At 42.3% G+C, this 23,771-nt stretch overlaps 2 protein-coding genes across 2 annotated transcripts in view; both read right to left on the bottom strand.

Moving 5' to 3' along the window:
- LOC127653525 (bromodomain adjacent to zinc finger domain protein 2B-like) overlaps positions 1-23,771 on the bottom strand; it is a 111,287-nt gene that overhangs the window by 70,535 nt on the left and 16,981 nt on the right.
- LOC127654328 (keratin-associated protein 10-11-like) lies at positions 13,984-18,157 on the bottom strand. Its single transcript, XM_052141457.1, has 5 exons — positions 15,850-18,157; positions 15,149-15,778; positions 15,045-15,062; positions 14,088-14,189; positions 13,984-13,991 (listed from the first exon to the last, which is right to left on the bottom strand). The coding sequence occupies exons 1-5, from the start codon at positions 16,199-16,201 to the stop codon at positions 13,984-13,986; spliced, it is 1,110 nt and encodes a 369-aa protein (XP_051997417.1). The 5' UTR covers positions 16,202-18,157.

Genomic DNA, 23,771 nt, shown 5'->3' with positions numbered 1-23,771 from the left:
CTGACAAAATTCATCCATTATGTATATCATTTGTTGCAGCCCTACTTGAGAACGCGCATTAAAGTTTTTTGTTTCTTTCTTCATTAAACTATTATTTATATTGTCAATCCGGTTCTCGCCTCCTCCTTTCCCTTAACCCGCTTAACATTGGTGTCAAAACCCGGGAAGGAGGAGGGATGCCCGTCGCGGAGTCCTCTACACTGCCATCCACCCAGGGGAGCGCCGCTGCCGTCCTCCGGGTAATGGAGTAGCCTGACTGCCTGAAACGGCCGCTGTCCGCGAGGCGAGTGGGGACTGGACTCCCCGACCACCTGGAGCGACAGAGGGGTTGAGAGGACTGCCATCCGCGAGGGGAGGAGGGAAGAGGCTCCACGACTGCCTGGAGCAGTAGGGCCGCAGCCAGGGGCGGAGGAGAGTCCCCACGGGTCGCCGAGAACACGGAGGGGCGTTCTGTCCACTGGGGGTTGGTCTAACTCCGGTCCGCCTGGGGAGGAGTGGCTGCCGTCTGCCTGAGAGGGTGAAGGAATGATCGGGGACGACGTGACTGCGCATCCCTCTCCTCGCTCTCCGTTGCTCCATGTTGACTTTCATCCCTCACCTATTTAGTTTTGTTGTTGTTTTACCCTCCTGCATCCTCCCAGGTCGAGCAAGGCGGGGATGACCAGCCGGCAGATGGGGCGTAAGGCCCCCCAGATGATGTACGTCATGCCGGGGGCTCCCCAGCTTGAGGCAACGCCAGGAGGAATGCCCGGTCCCCAATCAGCCTGATGGGGCGCGCGAGGATTAACGGCGGTTCGAGAGAGAGAATGACAGGCAGCTGCTATGTGCGTTTATGTTTGTGTTTTTTGTTCATTTCTTCATTAAACTATTATTTATATTGTCAAGCCGGTTCTTGCCTCCTCCTTTCCCTTAATCTGCTTTACACTTACATAGAAAAATAGATCCCTGCGAGCATTTCAAAGATGGCGCCGAGTAAACTGACTTGCTAAAAAGACTTTGCTGTAGCACAATGAATGGAGCAGAATGTAGGTGTATCAAGATGCGTTTTTTTTAAAGTTCTTCTAACTTGACATAGCATCTTAAAAAGATGCAGTGCAACAGACAAAGACGTCCGTCTAATGCATGTTTACATAGCAAATCAATTAAAAGACAGAGCGCAGATGGATGCAACTACATGTTTGGTGTGAACGGCCCATTAGAAGGAAGCTGTTGCCTATATAAACAGCAGACAGCAAGGCACTGACTAGGCTTTGGAAAAGAGCAACTGTGTCCCGTTACTGCATCGTCCCATCTAACTGCATGAGTGAAGGTGTGCTGATGCTGATGGAGCGATCACTGTAAACGTGTCCAGATATAGAGATCATATTAAATGTGTAGTTGTGAGCTGGAGGTGTAGCAACCTAACAGTGTATTTGTGTGTAATGAGCTCAAGTACTGTTGTCCTGGCTAAATAAAACCTGCAGGCACCATTCTCTCTCCCCCTCTCTTTCGCTTTCTGTCTGACTTTCCATCCACCACTCCCCTTCCACCTAAAATGCTGTCTGTGTTTTTCCTTGTTCTTTTTAAAACAGCACTTCTTTCTTTAGTTAACATAATAGCATAATTAGGCATTCATTTAAAGGGACATTCTTCATTTAGCTTTATGAATTCTCAGTTTCTCAGAACGCCTTCCGCACGGCTCGTTCCTCCCCAAAAGAAAGCCAATTATGTGAAGTTTATGTGGCTTCGTTAGCAAAACCGTGCATCACTCTCTGATGAAAACATGCATGAGCCATAATGTGTGTGTGTGTGTTTAGGCGCAAATGTGTGAAGTAACAAAGAAACCCATGGTGCATCTAATGAGATGAATACTTATTTGTTTACTTCTATTCAGCTTTAAAAAAACGGACTGAACTCTTGTAGAGCTTGGTGTAAAATATGTTTTAAATCAAGGTTGCTGCAATGTGCACCAGCCATTTCTATAACTTATCCAGTAGGTCAAAGGTCACTGACAGCAAGCCTGTCATTGTGCCAAGAGGGGGAGCCTGAATCAGATTGGCTGCCTCATCGTCAGCCTGCAACAATGACCTGCTGCCTCAAAACCTGCTTCTTGAACGATTTGTCCTGGACACAGATTCTGGTTATTTTTTATCCAAGGCAGAGGAAATCTATCAGCGGCATTATGCTTTCAAGGCACAGGATCAGTGAAAAGCACCCCAGCGTGTGGACACACATGCGCGCACACACGCACGCACACACACGCAGCAGGTGAGCAGCCAGCTGTCATATCCTCATGCCTTGTCCAGGGAACATCGCTCTGACATTTCAGGAGCAGCAGAGACAGCCGAGCGGAGCGGTGTGAAATGGCGGCGTGAGCATGATCTCCAGACACACACACACACTCACACTGAATTCAGGGGTTTGAAATGGCGACTGGACTCCCATCTCTCCACAATCACTCAAACACACTCACATACACACTTATCCGCCCACCCATACACACGCTAACACACAGACTTCTCTAGATATTATCTCCCCTGATTAGCATAATCTAATCAATTTCACAAAATTGTCTTTTAATTACCAGGAGCTCCTCCAGTGTGAAACCCTCAGAGGGCCATGAAAGAGAGAGATCTCCAGCCCCCCCTCACCACCGGTTCTCTCGCACCTGCTCTCTACCTCTACACGTTCATCTACGAAACGTTACCGCAAACAACGGCATTACCGTAACCTCCTTTGACTTGTTTAATGATGGCTAAAAATACTTCTGGACCGATTTCAAATCTTGGGCTAAAAAGATTTTCTACTTTAACACAATTTACGGCCGCTCAATCACTCTTTGTTTGTTTATGAGATTTTGAAGTGTTTACAGGCAGAGACTAATGACTAAAAGTCAGGCTGTAAACACGCTCTTAATAAAACTAGCCCTGTGTAGCAGTGAGTAATCATGGCTGATCCTGTCAGTTTGCTTGTATGAGTGTGTGAGTGTGATGTGTGTGTGTGTGTGTGTGTGTGTGTGTGTGTGTGTGTGTGTGTGTGTGTGCTTTGCTCGTGTAGAAAATGATAAACATCCAGTGACTCACAGCCCCCCACAATAATGCACAGAATTAAGACAACACACAGCACACACCTACAGGCAAATGCGCAAAATCTAGGCCACAAATTTTGACAACACACTGCCCGCATCCACCTCATCCTCCAGTGAGAGCTAAAAACCACATCGCAGGATGACATGAAAGCTATTTCTGCTCAAATACGAGAGAGTTAATGAGTGAAGGTTCACATCTGAACAAACTGAAGCGGAAATCCATCCGACTGTCTCTCTCTCTCTCTCATGAGAGCCATTGTCCTCAGGGAGCTCTTGCTGAAACAGCAGGCCGCGTGACTCGGTTGTGAAGTTTATCATATGTAGCCTATTTCGTTATAAATCCACCAAATTCTGAAAGAGTGACACTTTAACTTGTAACCTTCAGCCTACATACATGCCTGTAAATTTAGAGATTCATCAGCCACTGCTGAATTACAGAATTGCAGAATCACCGTTTCATTTTTAACATTTTGCCAAGGTTATTGAGAGGAAAGTAGAAAGAGGACACGATGTTGGGGAGTAGGGTTGTCATGATACCAAACTGAGTCGACACTAATACCAGTGAAATTTCACAGTTTTCGATACCAATGTTGATACCACAGTAATGGATCATACTCTTATTTTAGTTGAATTCATATTTAAGATTGCATAGAAGTTAAAAATGCTGTAAGAGATTTTAGCAACGCCCCCTCATTCCAAAGCCCCGCCCTGCAAAGGTAATTTTGAGACCAAAACTGAGCAAAAGAGCAGCATTTTTTTGTTCCTGTGGCTGTCAAATTCAACAGTAGCACAATAGCGCCCTCAACTGACAAACATTATGAATCACAGCCTCAATGATCCACTTCAAATACAACACTATGAGAACGAGCAAAATGATTGACAGGTGAAATGCGTCAATGTCCGTGGACATGTATTTGTTTGCTGTTTACAAAGTCTACAGCTGTCAGAGACAGGAGAGATATCTCAGGACACTTAATCATGTAATATTTTTAAAGGAGTAGTTTTTTGCATACCTTTCCATGAAAAAAATAAATAACAGCACCTTTAATAGTAGTTAAATACAAAGTGATTCAAAAGTAAATAATACCCGTGCTAACATGATTTTTGTGTGATAAAATCGGGGATTTACCAGCATTTACCAGATTAAAGGGTTTAACATCACGTTGTCATGACAACAAAGTTGTAAAATTGGCTACAACTTTACACAGATAAGGTTAGTCAGCAGTATCACACAAAAATCATGCTAACATGTATGGTGTTTACATGTTGTGGCTATATTTATGAAACTGGACCAATTAATTTTCATTGTAAGTGTCATACTGTAACAGAGACTACTTTTTTTTTTTTACAAATTAAATATTAATTTATTAAATATATATATATATATATATACACACACATATAACATTCCTTTAAAGGTGACGGTATCCTTCAAAGGAATAAACCCAAAACCCAGATGTGTTTGACTTCCATCTGTGGAACACAAACGTTGATTTGGAAACGTTGATTTCTCAGCTATATCGGTCCGTACAATGCAAGTGAATGGTGACCAAAACTTTAAAGCTCCAAAAGGCCCATAAACGCATCATAAAAGTAATCCATGTGACTCCAGTGTTTTAATCCATGCCTTTTGAAGTGGCCTAATCAATTCTGGGCGAGAACAGACCAAAAAATAACTCAAGGTGGCCTCAAGGTTCCATCATGATTTTAAGCTCGCTTACACTTCCTTGTTCTTGACATGTGTGCAGAGCACTAGATGGCGCTAGGAAGTGTAACTTGAAATCATGATCGCCAAGGAGACTGCAGATGTTAAGATTTATAGTGGAAAAACTGATATATTTTGGTCTGTTCTCACTCTAAATTGGTTGGACCCCTTAAGAAGACATGGATTAAAACACTGGAGTCGCATGGATTACTTTTATACTGCTTCTATGTGCTTTTTTGAGCTTTGAGCTTTTGGTCACCATTCACTTGCATTGTGTGGACCTACAGAGCCGAGATATTCTTCTTAAAATCTTCATTTGTGTTCTGCAGAAGAAAGAGAGTCATATACATCTGGGATGGCATGAGGGTGAGTAAATGATGGGAGAATTTTCATTTTTGGGAGAACTATTGTTTTAAGTATTCTCAATATCTCAAGTTTAATTAATTATTCATGTACAACAAAATACAGAATTGGTACCAAAATACCAGTTGCTGGTTGCAAGAAACCCCTTCCATTAAATAAAACCTTAGTTATTGTAAGTGTATTGTAACTAAGGGATTTCTTAACTGAAAGAGTTTCATGCAATAGGCTACAGTAATTTCGACATCAGTGAGGGGGAGGAAAGGGGATAATGGTATTGCAAAAGGAGTCTGATTTGACTTGCACTGCCCACATGAGCACCTCAGGTGTCGGAGGAACCACGAAGCTACAGCATCTGACAATGTTTTACTCTTTCAATGAATCACTAAAATTGCCTTTAGAGACAACTACAAACCAGCACGGAAAATCAGAGCGAGGTCAATATAATCCAGAAATGATTTTACACTGAGCTATCTGAAGCAAAAGAGAAAAAGTTAAAGAGTGAGACAGACAAATCAAAAGAAATAGAGTTTCCTCTCTGATTACTCCTCATCTCTCCTATATATTCGTTTCTCTGTCTTCTTCCTCTCATCTGATCATTTCATCCAATTTAAGGTCCCTCCCAACTGCCACACACAGATGTGGACGCTGAACTCAATTCAAGCTTAAGAGAGAGAGAGAGAGAGAGAGAGAGAGAGAGAAAATGACAATGGAAACAACAAATAAAATGCTCACCCACTCTTTCAGACACAGGAAGTATGTGGAAAAATAACAATCTGACAATGTGTCCATCTACACAGTTTTGATAAGCTACTCTCTGTGAGATAGATACACTTAGAATTCCAGATGTCCTCTGCTACTACACCTTGAGCACTTACTATTGCCCTGTTTTATCTCTTTCCAAATGAATGAATCCAATCTTAAAGAGAATCCTGCACTAGATAAATCCATGGTGATTGTGACGTGACAGCAAGGAGCATCACAGAAGGAGCCCCACCACATTTGAAACAGCCTTCTTATGTGCTCAATAAATGACACCGTTTTTCTGTCCCAATCCTAACTAGACTGCGCCTATATGCCGAGTTTACACCAAATGGTCTACAAGGCCTTTTTAACCTTCAAAGTGCATCTCATTCACCCATTCACACACACACACATTCACACACCAATGATGGCAGAGCTGCCCTGCAAGGCGCTAGCCTGCTATTGGGAGCAACTTGGGGTTCAGTGTCTTGCCCAAGGACACTTCGGCATGTGGTGTCGTCTGGGCCGGGAATCGAACGCCAAACCTGCGATTAGTGGCCGACCACCTGAGCCATAGCCGCCCTAACACTACACGATTTTCGCTCGCCGATAGATTTGTCGAGATCGCCGACAAAAGGCCGAAATCGTAGGCAAATCCGAGCATGCTCCCGTGAACGATGATCGCAATGTATGAACTACCAAAGACGCGATTTGAGAGATGCAACGATGTGTCGCCGATGTCAGCGAGATATCTAGAATGTTAAATATCTGGACCCGTCTGCGATTCCAATTCGCGCAATGTAAAATATGTTTTGACTGAATACAACAGCAGTGTTGAGCTACAGCCAATGAGAGAGCAAGAAACGGGGCACGGGAAGTTTCAGTGGGAGGAGTCCTGATGTACCTGCAACAGAACAGCAACTAGCATGGCAGCGGTATCAAGAAAGTCTCATTGGACCGAAGAAATGGAGGAAATATTAGTGGAACATTTGCAGGAGCACCATCGCCTATTTAATGTTTCCTCTGAACTGTTACACAACCGTGTGGAGAAAGAGAAGAGTTGGAGAGAAATGGCTAATTCTTAAGCAAAGAATTACCGATCACCAAAGAATCCACCTATTAAGCGACGTCTGAAATACATAGAATCTGTTTGGAAAATCAACAATCAAACCATCATGGCACTTTTGTTGACGCATAATGGCTGTGTTTTCACATTAAGAAGACTGTCTGAAATGATTCTGAAGACCCCCAATTATGAATTAGTTATTTGTGCATGTGTATTAGAGGGCGCCTGTTTCGCATCTAAACCAATCAGGTTCCTCGCGCAATTGCAGGACGCCTCTCGACTAGGAAGTGAATAGGCTACTATAAACACAGACGGAACACTAAAGCAGAGACTATTACGGAAGACAGTCAAAATTAAAATACATTAACAATTAATGTTTGTCATATAGGAGTTCAAATCACAGGTTTCCTCCACAGTCAGGTGAACCGATGGACATTATTGTCCGTAGATGTGAGTCACTAGCTATCATGTAACGCCTAAGTTTTTTGTCTAAATGATCGCACGGTTTTTGGCCAGTTTATGGATTTTAATGCACAGTCGCGAGTCAAAATCATCACATTTTATTTTGTATAAAAATGATTTGACAAAATAATTGACACGCAATATTATTAGCCTATTATTATTATTATTTTGTCAGCGTGATCGTACCGAGCCTCTAAAGGGACGTGGTGGTGGAAAAAGCACATACAGATTACACAATCAGAGAGTTGCCTATTTCTTTTCGTTTTGATCTTTGCAATCTTTCTATAGATAGGCTATAATTCTGAGAGGCATATGTTGAGTTTCTGTTCAGTTATGAGACGCGCTCAAGTTTACGTGTTGCAAGTGATCGCACCTCCATGCTATATTTGCTTATTTATTAAATCCAGGCAATTGGTTGATGAAACTTTGATTTAAAATAATTAAGATACAATTTATACAAAACGAAATTCACTTTAAATAAAGTCTTTCTACAAAACAAAACTTGAAATGAAGTGGCCAAAATCATTTCTGTCTTGAAACAGATCACAATAGTCATATGCATGATTTAATATGAAGCGTCCGTAACGGTCACGTCCGTAACGCATTATTATGGTTGTTCAGAGCAAAGTAGTGAGATGAATTGTCTATCCTAATAAGCATAAACATAATTTAGCTTTGTAAATAAAGTTTCAAGTTATTTGCATTTATAATTGTCATTTTAAATAAACTAAACCTTTAAAACGTTATGGACGTGACAGTGCACTGAAGCGTCAAGACCTCTTTATTATATCCCTTATAAATTCAACAGGCAGTGCTGTTATGACCAAATTAGTATATTTATTTCTCAGGCATGCCTCCATCTTTCTGCAAAATGCTTACTGTTAAAATAAAGTTTAAAAAGGGGGGTCTTTGATACCTTTTTTGAAAGCATGAAATATGGCTGGTTGAAAATGTAATTTAAGCATTGTTGCTCACCTCATATCTGGTGGATAAACAAGGCAATTTTCTTAAAATTTTTGTTAAAGCACATTAATACAGTATATTACAGACCTAAATGGACAACTTAAAAAGGGTTTTGTTCTTTTGGTTAAAACTTTATTTTTTCATGGTAAAGATGACCTTTGCATGGAATTGCCCATAGGTAGATTTTTCTGTAGGAGGTACTTTTACATATTGTAACCAATAAAATATATAATTAAAAACATACAAATCATATTCTGAATGCATAACATATGATCATGCATTTGTTTTCGGATCTCGTATCACTTCTCGCATGTACTCTGCCTGGACTCCAAATTACGTTTCATAAGAGTCGTCGGGGATTCGTCAACAGTGAAATGTTTTGTGATGCGTTCACCCCTGTCGCCGATTCCTCATGTAATTTGAAAATGCCACGACTTCCATGACAAGACAGACAGATGTGTAATATGAACGGTACCACGATCCGACATCTTTGAAAGTCCTGTAGTGTGTAGGAGGCATAAGATTACCTTGCTTTGGCCAAATATTTGCATCATTAGCATAGCAACATGCTAACTTCAAACAGTATCAACTGTTGTGTCTCCCATGTAGTGCTATTTTGTGTAGCTGCCTACATAGAGCACTCCAAGTCAGTCAGTTGTGAGGTTCCACTACTTAGGATGCTACCTTATAAGGTTGTTGTCTAATCCCTATGTAGACTGTAGACAGCAAGGCAGCTCACTAGGTTTTGGAATTAAGCTAGAGAAAGCAAGTAGCCAAAAGTGGACACTTGATCCAAAATGACTTACAATACACTTACTACAGGTCAATGACAGTCCCCTTGGCAGCTACCTGGGGTTAAAAGCTTTGCTCAAAAGTACACTATAATACTTCATGAATTACCCGCTGGCTCAAACCTAGGTGGTAGCTGGACCAGACTTTTAACCGCTTGAACACCACCATCCCAATATAGTATGTAAATAAACCTAAAGGGCATGTGTAAAACATCACATTGTAATATTTAGCAGAAACATTTTATCCAAAGTGACCTACAGTACACTAATTACAGGGACAGTCCCATTGGAGCAACCAGAGGTTAAGATCCTTGCTGAAGGGTAAAACGGCCACAGAGCAGGACTGTGGCTTTCCTCTTCTAGTGTTTTGTACGGTAGAATTTTAGATCAGTCAATAACATGATTGCCGATATAAGAAACTCTCTAGGTCTGGGAAACGCTCCACTACCGACGGAAAGCACATCCAACAAACCCCCCTGACACAGACACCAACCCCAACTCCGATCCACCTGGCACCTCCTTCACCGCCGCCGGCGAAACCCAATCCTGTACCAGCGGTTAAGCCTCTGTGCTCCACTATGTCTTGCTCCACAAAGGATACTGGGGCACCATGACAGGCACCTCCAAATCAAGCTCACCTGGTCTGGTTGTGACCTGGCAGATGACCAGAAATCATTGTTTGGTTGCACTTTTTAGATTGTAATCTTTGGCTGGAACCGTGGTGTGCACCGTACCGTACTTAAAAAATTTAATTTGATGGATTTTCAAGGAACATAGATATTTGAGTTGACTTTATGCATCACTTTTAAGTTCACCTTATAGTTGATATTTTGTGTTGTGCACGTTAATGCAAATTAAGTTAACCTAAAAAGTTTAGAAAAAGAGTAGGTGCTATTATTTTCTTATATAATGGTTATTGAGCCAACACATTTTTTATTCAGTGTACACATACATTTAATAAAAAAGTATGCTGTTTACAATATATGGAACCCAAAATCAAGATTTTAGGTTAAACTTTATATTTATAAATTAATAAAAAAAAATAATTAATAGTCACTGATTGTTTACCTTCTTTTTTTTTCTCCACAATTTTTAAAACACATTTTTGGCACTAGTTTCGCATTTTAAATGGTCCTGCGGTGTGATAAATTAATTTCTAAAAGTACAAATATTCCATGTGGTTTCTAAAGTAGTATGAGGTCACATGAGGAACACTGTACAATCATAATTAAAGAATGAAATGAAGTATAACACATCACAACACCGGACGTGTCAACTTCCTATGTACTGCACAGTATGCAGTTGACTAATATTTTATTCTGAACATAGCCGGGGTTTTTTGGACTTTACTTAATATGGACTCTGTTGTCTCTTTCTCCTTGTCTTTCTTTCTTTCTTTCTCTCTCTCTCTCTCTCTCTCTCTCTCTCTCTCTCTCTCTCTCTCTCTCTCTCTCTCTCTCTCTCCCCCCCTGTCTCTCCCCCTGTCTTTCTCTCCCCCTGTCTTTCTCCCTCTCTCTCTCTCTCTTCTCCCTCCTTCTCTCTCTCTCTCCTTATCTCTCTCTCTCTCTCTCTCTCTCTCTGTGCTTTTTGCCATTCTTTAAACATTCATTAACATTGAGCAGTCCCACAGCCAAATGCTGAGCTCAGTCTTTAGAGCATTCGGAGAGGTCGCTGACCTCTGAGGAGAAGGAATAGAATAATGTTTCCATTTCTGCCCCCTCGGCCAATCAGATGAGAGAGGGGCGGGAGGAAGGGGGTGTGAGGGGCGGCACACATCCTTCACGCATCACTCACAACCAGGAAGACAGCCTGCACAGATACAGAGAGAAAGAAAACAGAGCTGTCTCCCTCTCTTTCTCGCTCGGCTCACGTATCCTGACATTCCAATCTCCTCGGAGCGAGAACAACAAACGCACTGTCATCCTGGCGGAGGCGGCCATCTTTGAGAGCTGTTATTGTGTGACTGCCATTACAGACGATCAGATCAGGGGAAGAGCGCAGGTCGCTGTTTGTTTAGAGAGAAATATTACCCGATACCCTCATGACAAACCACAGCAGCGGCAGAGGAGAGAAAACACACTCACTTCATCTTCAAAGATGGACCTGTATGATGCACTTGATTGAATCATCCTAATGTAGTTTAATGAGTGTAATAGACTGCGGTGGTAAAATTAGCAGATGGTTTAAGCCCTTAAATGGTCTTCTAGATCACCTGAGTGAGGAAAGGAGTCAAATCTCCATCACACACACACACACACACACGTTGTGTTTCCATGTTTTATGGGGACTTTCCATAGACATAATGGTTTTTATACTGTACAAACTTTATATTCTATCCCCTAAACCTAACCCTACCCCTAAACCTAACCCTCACAGAAAACTTTCTGCATTTTTACATTTTCAATAAAGCATTGATTAGTGTGTTATTTTAAGTGATTTGAATTATGGGGACACTAGAAATGTCCTCATAAACCACATTTATAGCATAATACCCTTGTAATTACCAGTTTCTAGCCTACAAAAATGTCCTCGTAAACCACCGAAACCTGCACGCGTGTACACACACACACACACACACACACACACACACACTCACTCACACTCACACACTCAGAATAAAATACAGCTTCTTTAATTTACTTATGAATAATTTGAACATTTGAGGACATCCCCAAAGGGAGGTTTTGTCAGATTTTGCAAACTTCTTAGAACACTGTTGTCCCAAAAGTATAGCTAAGCAAGTAAACCTACACTCACAGACACAACAACACTTTTGGCACTTTCACTTGTGACCACAAGTCGATTCTGCACTTCCTGTGCTGCTACAGTGCTGCAAATCACTGAGAAAAGCAGAGAATGTGTGTGTGCATTAATGGCGGTCTGTTTTCTGCAAACACGCTCACATTCAGGTACATCAGCTCTGTGAAGCAACAAGCAATCACTTAAACATCAGACTAAAATGCTAACATTTCGGCTCTACCGTTATACAGGAAAGGTGTATCAGTTTGATGAATGTGGCTGCATCGGACAGGTCTCTCTCTCTCTCTCTCTGTCTCTCCCCTCAGTACTAAAACACATGCACTGACAGACACTCTAGCATGTGCTCTTTCAATAGCAGATGGCTGGACACAATCTGCGCCTCTCCTGCAAAACATATCAACAGCCCAATGTGACTGCCTGTATATGTACAGTGGAGTCCAAACGTCTGAGACCACATTGAAAATTGCTTTTGTTTTCCCCTTCTTCATTATAAAGCTGGAAATGTAGGATTCAAAAAAGAAAAAGAAATATGCAAGATTCTGTACAATTTCTACGTCGCTAATTAAATAAGCCCATTTGTGACACAGACCATGTGAACTCCTTCGTACAAAAGGTCACATTTCCTTGCTCCCATTGAAGCACACGAGATGCTCTTTGGAACATTCTCAAATCATGCTGGGATGACATGGATCATCAGGTTTTGAACACATTTGTGCAGTCCATGCCAGCTCAAGTGCATAAACATTCTGCAAATTCTTGTATTAAATTCGTAAAGAATGCATTCTCACTAGTGGTCTAAGACTTTCGAACTACACTGAATATAGGCCGTGTGCTTGTGAGTGTGCACGCCCACATTTGCCTGATTCTGTTTGCATGTTTACTTCGAGCTTTCCTGTAATTACCCAACAAAGAGTCATTCCCACACATTTTATCTATTCCCACCTGCGAATTGGTGAGAGTGTGTGACTAACCTTTAGTCGGAGAAGCTGAGAGTCTGAGCTCTCTCTTATTTCTCAAACAAAAAGGTGTGTTTTGCCTGAAAGCAAATAACACAATGGTTTTGAGTAAGTGTGTGTGTGTGTGTGTGTGTGTGTGTGTGTGTGCTTTTGATCATTGAGATCCACAGCAAATCAAAGTCCAGAAATGATTTTATTTCTCCCTGAATCACTTCAATCGCTCTGATGGTTGAGGCAGAGGAACTGGAATATCTTTATGGAAAGTGTAACGTCCATATTTCAAATGTTTCCATAATCCACATTGAATAACAGAGATGTGCTGCAATAGCCATCAGATCATTAGGCCACAGAAAGAGAGTGAGAAAAAGAGAGATAGAAAGAAAGAGTGTGTAGGAGATAATCCGTCCTGACTGTTTCCTGTGAAAACAGATGGAAAAACATGAGTCTTTTTTTTTTTTTCTGTGCCTGGTCAGGCTATTAATACCTCTGAGAGACCACCACACACACACACACACACACACACACACACACACACACACACACACACACACACACACACACACACACACACACACACACACACACACACACACACACACACACACACACAGAAAGACCTCTATAGTCACCAGAGACTCAGCATAGCTCAAAGTCCTGTTATACAACTTGAGAAGTCTGTATGACCATACTCATTAACACAAGACACACTCTAATAATCACACACATTCACACAAACACACATACACATACACAAACTCCTTATTTCACATGCTCTCAATCCAACACATACACTACCTCCATAGATACACACAGCTGAAAGAGCCAAACGCACCCTCGCACACACACCGATCAAGACAAAAGACAGGCATTTGGTTACAATTAAACATGTCAGAGACACAAATCCGGGGGCAAACACATTAAACCCGCTCTCTCTACGCAAGGCCTCATCTATAGTGAATGACAACACGCTAAATGCTTTTAATTGGCATCAATTGGATCCAGAGAGAAACGGGGAAAAAGCTCATAAAGCATGTTTTGTTTTTCCTTAAGGCTGCTGTTAAAAAACCAAACGGTTTTGTCCAAACCTACGGGCGGTGTGAATGCAATATTCATTTTGCTGCAGGAGAACAATCCATGCATAACAATGAGATTTGCTAATGAAATCAACCATCAACCTGCAAAACATACATATTAAAGCAGCTTGCGCTGTCACCCGCTTTGTGCATCGTTTGTTCCTCCTGCCGTCTCCTCCGTTGCTCACTCTCCCCCTCTCTTCCCGACCTTTCTATCTCACGCTCACCTTGAGTTTTAATAGCTGTATTAACACAAAATGATGATCGCACATTTCCAGTTCTTTGACCTGTGACACACACACTCACACACCTGTGCAAAAGTGTGGATTAAACCAAGATAAACTGTGACATCAATGAGAAAGATGTGATATCTACTCATTTTTGCTAATCCAGAAGATGCCAACCAATCATACAAGGGCCAACTAATTAGGATATAGATAGAATGACAGACAGAATGATAACATGACAGATGGAAAGACAGACTGACCAACAGACAAACAGACAGACAGATAATATGAACAAACAATAGTTAGAATGAACAACAGACAGGTAGAATTAATGAACAATAGATAGAACAAATGACAGACAGACAGATACCTGTAGATAGATAGACAGACAGACAGACAGACAGCTGTAAATAGATAGACAGACAGACACCTGTAGATAGATAGACAGACAGACAGCTGTAGACAGATAGACAGACAGACACCTGTAGATAGATAGAAAGACAGCTGTAGATAGATAGATAGATAGACAGACAGACAGACAGACAGACAGACAGACAGACAGACAGACACCTGTAGACGGAAAGACAGACAGACAGGTACCTGTAGATAGACAGTAAGACAGCTGTAGATAGATAGACAGACAGACAGACAGACAGACAGACACCTGTAGATAGACAGACAGACAGACGCCTGTAGATTGACAGACAGACACCTGTAGACGGAAAGACAGACAGACAGGTACCTGTAGATAGACAGACAGACAGCTGTAGATAGATAGACAGACAGACAGACACCTGTAGATAGACAGACAGACAGACAGACACCTGTGGATAGACAGATAGATAGACAGACAGACACCTGTAGATAGACAGACAGATAGACAGATACCTGTATAGAGATAGACAGCCAACTGTAGATAGATAGACAGACAGATAGACAGACACCTGTAGATAGACAGACAGACAGACAGACACCTGTAGATAGACAGACAGACAGACAGACAGCTGTAAATAGACAGACAGACAGACACCTGTAGATAGACAGACAGACAGACACCTGTAGATAGACAGACAGACAGATAGACAGATACCTGTAGATAGACAGACAGACACCTGTAGATAGATAGACAGACACCTGTAGATAGATAGACAGACAGACAGCTGTAGATAGATAGACAGAGAGACAGACAGACACCTGTAGATAGACAGACAGACACCTGTAGATAGATAGACAGACAGACACCTGTAGATAGACAGACAGACAGATAGACAGATACCTGTAGATAGACAGACAGACACCTGTAGTTAGATAGACAGACACCTGTAGATAGATAGACAGACAGACAGACAGACAGCTGTAGATAGATAGACAGACAGCTGTAGATAGATAGACAGACAGACACCTGTAGATAGACAGACAGCTGTAGATAGATAGACAGACAGACAGACACCTGTAGATAGACAGACAGACAGACACCTGTAGGTAGATAGACAGACAGACACCTGTAGATAGATAGACAGACAGACAGACAGACAGACAGAAAGACAGCTGTAGATAGATAGACAGACAGCTGTAGATAGATAGACAGATAGACAGACAGACACCTGTAGATAGACAGACAGACAGCTGTAGATAGACAGACAGACAACCTGTAGATAGACAGACAGACAGACACCTGTAGATAGACAGACAGACACCTGTAGATAGATAGACAGACAGACACCTGTAGATAGACAGACAGACAGACAGACACCTGTAGATAGAGAGGCAGACAGACAGACAGACAGACAGACAGAGAGACACCTGTAGATAGATAGACAGACAGCTGTAGATAGATAGACTGACAGACAGACAGACAGACAGCTGTAGATAGATAGACAGACAGACAGACACCTGTAGATAGAGAGACAGACAGACAGACAGACAGCTGTAGATAGATAGACAGACAGACAGACAGACACCTGTAGATAGATAGACAGACAGCTGTAGATAGATAGACAGACAGACACCTGTAGATAGACGTTCATGTTCGACGGAGAGAGCGAATGAAATATATATAAAATGAAGGAACGATAGATAGATTTTATGCCAGATTTCTAAAGAACTACACAGTTATTAATCTTTTCAACTGTAATGTAAGAATGCTGTGATGCCCGTTTCACTTTTCACCTGTTATCTACCACAACGTTGAACAATGAGTATTAAACAATCTGCTTTAACATTATCAATTTGTCAGAATCACACACATTTTTTTAAATCTGTGCATCCTTACAGACAAACAAAGGACAAAAAGACAAATGCAGGGGACTTTAGACAGACAGACAGACAGACAGACAGACAGACAGACAGACAGACAGATAGATAGATAGATAGATAGATAGAAAGGAGAGTGTGTGAATGGCCATTTCTCCCTGCTGACACAGCCTCCATCTGCCACCGAGCCATGTAGAGAGGCACAGCGAGAAAGAGAGAGAGAGCGAAGGAGAGGAGGAAGGGAGGGCAAGAGGCAGTGATGGTGTGATGGAGAAGGAGAGAGAGCGCTCACGCTCACCTTGGTGTCACCTCTGCTGAGCAGGATGATGGGATAGGTAGAGACACAAAGACGCTCTGCGCTCTCTCGCTCTCTCTCTCACACACACACACAAACGGAACAATCTGTGATCACTGGAGCTGTTTGAGCCAGATATTGTCTCTGGGGGACTTACACATACACACACAAACAGGTGCACACATACACACACAGAAATATGCATTGCATATACACAAACCTACACATGCCGTCTCGTGAGATCCCTGTCTATCTCTCTCTTCAAAACACACACACACACACACACACACACACACACACAATTCTGGAATTCACACAGAATCTGGAATTCACACAGAAACAGGCACATGAAATAGGGCAAGCGGAGAGATTTTTGACACACTTCTAAACACACACACACGTGCGCGCGCGCATACACACAGAGAGCCCGAGGGCAGGGTTTGAAATGAGAGGCAGCGTTTTAAAGAGCTCGCTGAATTCCACCTGTGATTAGTGTGGCTGCAGGGCTGATGGATCACGGCGGACACATTTCACTCGCTCGCTGCTTATCTCTTTTCCTCCCTCTTTTTCTCTCCTCCCTATCTTACTTTCTGTACCACTCCATCCCTCCCTCTCTCTCTCTCATCCTACCTCTGATTTTTCACTTACCTTCTGTCCTTTTTTTGCTTTCGTGTGCTCTTCACATCGACATCTACACTAATGCCCCCTCTTTCTCCATATTTTCTTTCCCCGTCTCGCTCTCTCACTCTCTGTGTGCCAGCAGGGAATGACCTAGCAGCTGGGTCCTCTGGAACAGACCAATAAAATACTAAATATCTCCCTGCACATCACCCACACAGAGTCACAATACCCCCCTTTACCCCGGACCATCTGCACGCCAAACCATCCATCCCTCCCCCCTGACACTCAAGACCCTTGTGAGCTGTAAACAATAGCCAGATTTGAAGAAACGGTCTTCATGTATCTTCAGATCCATCGTCCTGGTTAGTGATCTGATATATCAGCCAGGCTGCTTTATCGGCCGATGTTTGGTCACTTTGAGATTACTATCGGCCTGTGGCCACTTGGCCCGATTGACAGAAGTTTTCACACATTTTCTGTTTTCAAGTATGCGAGTGAATTTTCAGTAAATACGGTGTGAAATAAATGTAAATGTAATTTCAACAATTGGTACATGGGAATGGTAAAGAAATTGATCATTTAGGTTCAGATTTCTTTGCTTTTGTCATTCGATCGGAAGGTAGTGTTGTATGTTTTGCGTAGTTTCGTAGAGTCAAAAGAACCAGCTGATAGGAGTCGCTGGTTTGGAATTCGAGCTCCACTGGTTGCGCGTATTTCACGCTGAGGATCCAAAAAAACGAACTCATAAAAGAGACATTCATTTTGGATTCGGACAACACTATGTTTCTGGCTGTAGACTCAAAATAACTATTTCAAAAGAGTTCATTTGGGGATCGGCCTATACTGGTTGCGCTGTATGTTTCCCGCCGTAGTTTTAAAAGGTCCAGTTCATAGGAGTCATTTTTGTGGGAAAAGGACTACACTTGTTGCTTTGTATGTTTCATGCTGTAGATTCAGGAGAGGTGCTCCGGTGCCACTGAATATCAATGCAAGAGGTGCTGACAGAGTATTTTAGTGCGCTATTCCATCCACATAGGTGGAATAAAAGCGGTTGCACACCGGACGAGAAGCGCCACATCGCAGCTAGGACAGGACACGTCCGTGCAGGTGGCAAGAGCAGTGCACATACACACAAAACTTATGAAGGTTTTTGTAGTTTGTTAAGAATTAACAAAGTGATGTTTGAGAAATCGACACATCAACACAACGTCGAATGAGTGACAGAAGGGGAACGTCTCGGTTACTGTCGTAACCTCCGTTCCCTGATGGAGGGAACGAGACCTTGTGAGATCGACTCCTAGTGTCACTACATCGACACAACGTCTAGTGAGTGACAGAAGGGGATAGACATACATTGTGTAGGCTATATGAAAGATGCATACAGTATACACAATATATCGTCCAATGATGGCTAGAGTAAATAATATTCGTGCTTTGATATGCAAACTATGCAGGTTGCACTCCGTGGCGTGACAGACATTTGAGCAACCTGCAGAGTCGTAGCTTGGTGCCGAGCGGTGGCAGAGGTGTGCGTACATTCAGAGAAAACAATAGTTTCGAACTTTAGAATGCGCCATGTCGTCTGCCTTTATCATTCAAGGACTGCTAACAGAACTGAAAGTCAGGAAAATCAATCCGTTCCATTTTTTCAATAAATACTGACCGATTCAGTAATTTGGTGCATGTCTTACTCTTTACATATCGGCATTGGTGCAACTGTATCAAATGACCATTCTCAAAATGTTTTACAACTTCAGTATATGAGTTGGAACTGTGGTTCAGCAGTTAGCAACATGCTTTAAAATATTTACCAATGGTGCTCATATGGGTGACACTAGTTCCGGTCCGGTCCCCTCTTCTCATTTCCTGTCCTTTCTCTACAATCTCTATAAATTGTGGCAAAAGGTCAAACATACACCTCATCACTTCTATTTCTATGACTCCATTCCCACCTCTCTTTCTGTTTTTTCTCTCTCTCTACTTCTCTGTCTAAGCCTCTCTTTCTGTAATGACCTCCCTAAGGTCCAGTATCGCAGCTCTCTCTCTCTATTTCCAAGAGGTAAGGGAGGTTCTGCGAATGCACACCCAGCATAATGAGCTCTCCCTGGACACCCGCAATACAAAAAACCCCTGATATGCTCTGAGAATCTCTCCAGACCACCCTGGATAAAGGCGGCTTTGCTGCCGCTCTCTCCAGCTCTGGGCTTGGGACCTGCAGTTGGGTTCTCTCTTAATACCTTGTGCTGAGGGAGGGAGAACACTGGGTGGCTTGCTATTCCGGGGCTCTGTATGTATTTATGATTGGTAGTGTGAATGAGATAGGTGTTAGAAAGTGTGTTGTTGGTGTAAAAGGTGTGTTTATTTCTGTGTGTGTGTCTACGGGGTCAATGCGCGTTGCAAGAGAGGGGGCAGATAGATTCTATGGAATCTCTTTAACCTTTTTTGAGGGCCGCCCACCTCCCCAAGAGCCCTTCTAACTGCCCTTAACCACCCAATCCCTCAGAGAGAGGGAAAAGACACCCCCACCCGACCTCAAAAACACTCTACCCCATCGAGCCTCACACACACACACACACACACACACATTTTTACACTGTAAAAGAAACATAATTCTACAGAGAAAACATGCTAGCTGTTACGCTGCACACTCACTTGCGCATGCACACTCGGACAAACACGTTTACCTAGCAATTGAATTAAAATCAGGACATATAAACAAGCTCATTATAATTACTAACCCGAACTTTAAAGGAAATGTATTGCATTTATAGAAAGAAAAATGTTCCCAGATGTCCCCGAATGAGTTTTTATCTCAAGATTTATCTTTTTTGTCCCCAAACTATAGCTAAGTAAACACACAAAGACAATGGCTACTGTTTAGAATGACTCAAATTCAAAGCAGTAAAACAAAGCCACTCCTTTTAAGATTTGCCCTTCAAAAAAAAAAAAAAAAAAAAAGATGGCCTGTGTTTGAGTGTGTGTGCTCCCCTGAGGTGCACATCCTCTGCTGGACACACACAGCGAGAGAGAAGGAGAGATGGAGAGATGATGAGCACAGAGCAAGATGAAGGGAAAAAAAACAGAGGTGTGGAGAGGAATGAGAGCGCTCACACACACACACACACACACACACACACACACTCTCTGCGTGCAACTGCGGTGTAAATGTCATCATGTACACAGTTTATCCTCTGCGTGAGCGAGAGGTACAGATGAAGGGAGGGAGAGAGGGAAAAAGACAGAGAATGGAGAGAGCGAGCCCACTGCAGAGAGGTAGAGAGGAGCACACTGCCTCTTCTTCTATCGTTTGTTCATTAGTATTCCGGCACTCACTTCTTCAGATCCGTCTTCACACCGCTTTTAGCGTCAGCACGGGAAAACACACACATACACACACACACACGTATACACACATGCACAACAGCGCCAGAAGAGAGTAGCAGTGTCGGTGTGTTTCATCCATCTCCTAAAGCATCTCAACCTCTCGTCACTCCAAACACAATGAAAACGCTTTCCAATCACAACACGATAAACTCTACACGCTGATTATGGAAATATCTTTGCCCAGACTAATAATTATACAACATAATATCCTCTAGAGGAGACTTTTTGATGGATGATGATTTTGTGTGTTTGGCTGCATATATCGCTGACCAGTAGCTTTGGAGAAACATTAAAGTGGGAGTTGGAGTCTTGATCTTGTGGACCTCATAAGATCACATAATTGTGGCCTTGATCTAGGTCTATGTCTAATTTTGGTCTCAGACCAGACTGCAGTCTATTTCCAACACTTGAGGTGATAATAACTACAACTGTGGCTCTGAAGGGCTATTTAACAATGTAGTGGCACAGTGAAGAGTGAATATGGCAAAAAATGAAGCTGAAGCAAATCAATAGGTTGGTATAAGAAACAAAAAAACATTCCTTTGAGCACTTAAATTGGTCTGAATTTTGGAGGATCTAGTCTTCACTTTAAACACATTCAATTCAGTATGTAATAGGTTTGTCACTGAGTATTGTTTGTGTGGAGATCTAGTTGATATCTATGAAGTGGAGGAACACTCAGGCCTAGAGGGACATGCATTGGTGTGTAAGGCCCAAAGTATACTTCAGTCTGCATCTCGTCATCTGCAGAGTGCTCAAGCACTGAACGCGCACAGCCCAAATTTCTAACCATACGTCTTTGAACGCGCATGCGCCTGGAATTACTTGCACTAATTAGAAGGCCCAAAAGGTGCCAACATTCACTGTTGATCCGTTGCTGTCACAAAGAAGTGCTAGTAGAAGCTAGTACATCTTCATCTAGAAGTGGTTTCAAGCGAGACAATGGTGGTAGTGGTCATTTTCCCACTCAGGGGAGAAGAAAATGACTCCAAATCAAATATTTTCCACTCAACTACTGTTTGCTTAATGGCATAAAGGCAGAGCGGAGAAATCCTGAAGGTGGATGCTGGTTAATATCAAGCAGTTTCAGTAAGTTTGTAAGAGTAGAGCATATAAATCACTTGTCCTTTTAAGCTGGGCTGCTCTGAAAAGTCCCCACAGCTTTATGTCCGTTTTGATTCTCAGATTTGTGTCCATTTTTATAAAGCAGCAGGTAATACAAAACATCAGTACAGAGTTTGGGTTACAAGTTACTTCCATAGTAACTGTGTCGACTTATAGCTCCAGCATAGTTTCACAGTATTTGCTGTACAGCAACCACTAAATCCGTAGTTATTTTTATTGCAAAAGGATACAAATCCTAGGGCTGAGCTTGCCGAGGTAAAACATTTGCGTTGTTGAAGTAAAATATGTGGATTCCTACCGCGCATTAGTGGAATAATGCTGTAGATTTGATTGCTGCCTGCTGTGGCTGGCTCACTTTAGAGCACTATTTGACAGCCTGTTGTAGGTGTAGTGTATTATAGTGATTCTGTTGTGGATAGGGTGGTATTATTGTATGGATCTCCATGGTAACGGGGAGGGTGAAACTCAATCGGAGTCTCTCCATGTCGCTCCCTTAGATGGCCACCTGCTGATCCTGACCTTCTGGATGTTTTTCCTCACAATCCTTTTCTCTCGCTCTTACTCTTTCAGTCGGTCCTCTCATTCTTCTTCTTTCTGCATTCTTATATATATATATATATATATATATATATATATATATATATATATATATATATATATCTTTCTACTTGTGATGGCTTCAGAAGAACTATAACAGAGTGCAAACATGTTCCTGTACTGTTATTTTTGGCTTGCATAATCATTGTGCTGCCACTTTAAAGCACAATGACACCAGCGAATGAATAGCATCTATCCACTGCATTTAATCTCCATATGAGAGTGTGTGTATAGTGTGTAGTGTGTGTGGGTGTGTGGGTGTGAATACAGCCATGGACGAGAACACACACTTCTGCAAGTGGGGGTCCTGGCTAAGGCATAATAATAGGAGATTATTTTTATTAAATGTATTTTGAATATTAAACGGTTATTTATTGCTGCATCCTGCAGTATGGTCAGAATCTGACATTGACACGTCCCCTGACCAGGACATAAATAAGTAAGACAAGAAGAAACAGTAAATTGGCAAAGGACAGGCTGAGCGGACAGTGCCAGAGGGAAAATTAAAGAGGCCCAATGACAGACACCTGTGGCACCCCATTTCAAACTCGCTTTCTCACTGAGTGTATGTGCCCAGCATTTTGTACTGAGGTAATGACTCTTACCAGGGATCTAGGAGCACCCAACAGAGTTCAGGCAGGGGTCCATTATACCTTTCACACACATACAGACACATGCACAGAATCCAGCAGGCCTTGATTATTTGTATCAAACACCCGGTATGTTTTGCCTCTGACACACAAGCCTAGACACACAAAACAAACACTCCCGCTGCACAGCACCAGCAATGAAAACAGACCCCTCTACCATGATTCCTGCTCAAGATCTCTCCAGCAGGAAGTATGAGCTATCCCTGGGGACACAGGAGAGAGAAAATGAGAGAGGCCAGGAGTCTGACACTGCCTGGCCAAGATTTGTGCTCAAACACAGTCTCTTCCCTCTTTTTTCCTTCACCACCCTCGTTTGTCTTTCTCAGTTTTGTTTCCCCTTCTTTCTTTACTGGAAATAAAATGCCAGATTAGTTGGTTACACTGAACATGCTCATTTCCACTCTGCAGAGAAATGCTGTTTCCTCTCCTTTATTATTCTCTCTCTCTCTCTCTCTCTCTCTCTCTCTGTGGGAGGCTGGGAGGAAATTTTGCTTTGAAGAAAGAGGGTTTAACATGTGTGCTAATAAATAGCAGTTTGCCCCTGGGCAAGAGTAAAAGAGCTCCATTCGCTCTCCTTCATATTTTAGCCAGTATTTTCAGTGACTACAATCTATAACCTCCAGATAAGAAGGCAAAATGAAAGAGGAATGCGTCTTTCCTGCTTATGTCCTG

Source organism: Xyrauchen texanus, chromosome 13, assembly GCF_025860055.1.
Source record: "Xyrauchen texanus isolate HMW12.3.18 chromosome 13, RBS_HiC_50CHRs, whole genome shotgun sequence".
NCBI classification, from domain to species: Eukaryota; Metazoa; Chordata; class Actinopteri; order Cypriniformes; family Catostomidae; genus Xyrauchen; species Xyrauchen texanus.
Note: the sequence above shows the minus strand (reverse complement) of the source record. Positions and strands in the feature narration are given on the sequence as shown.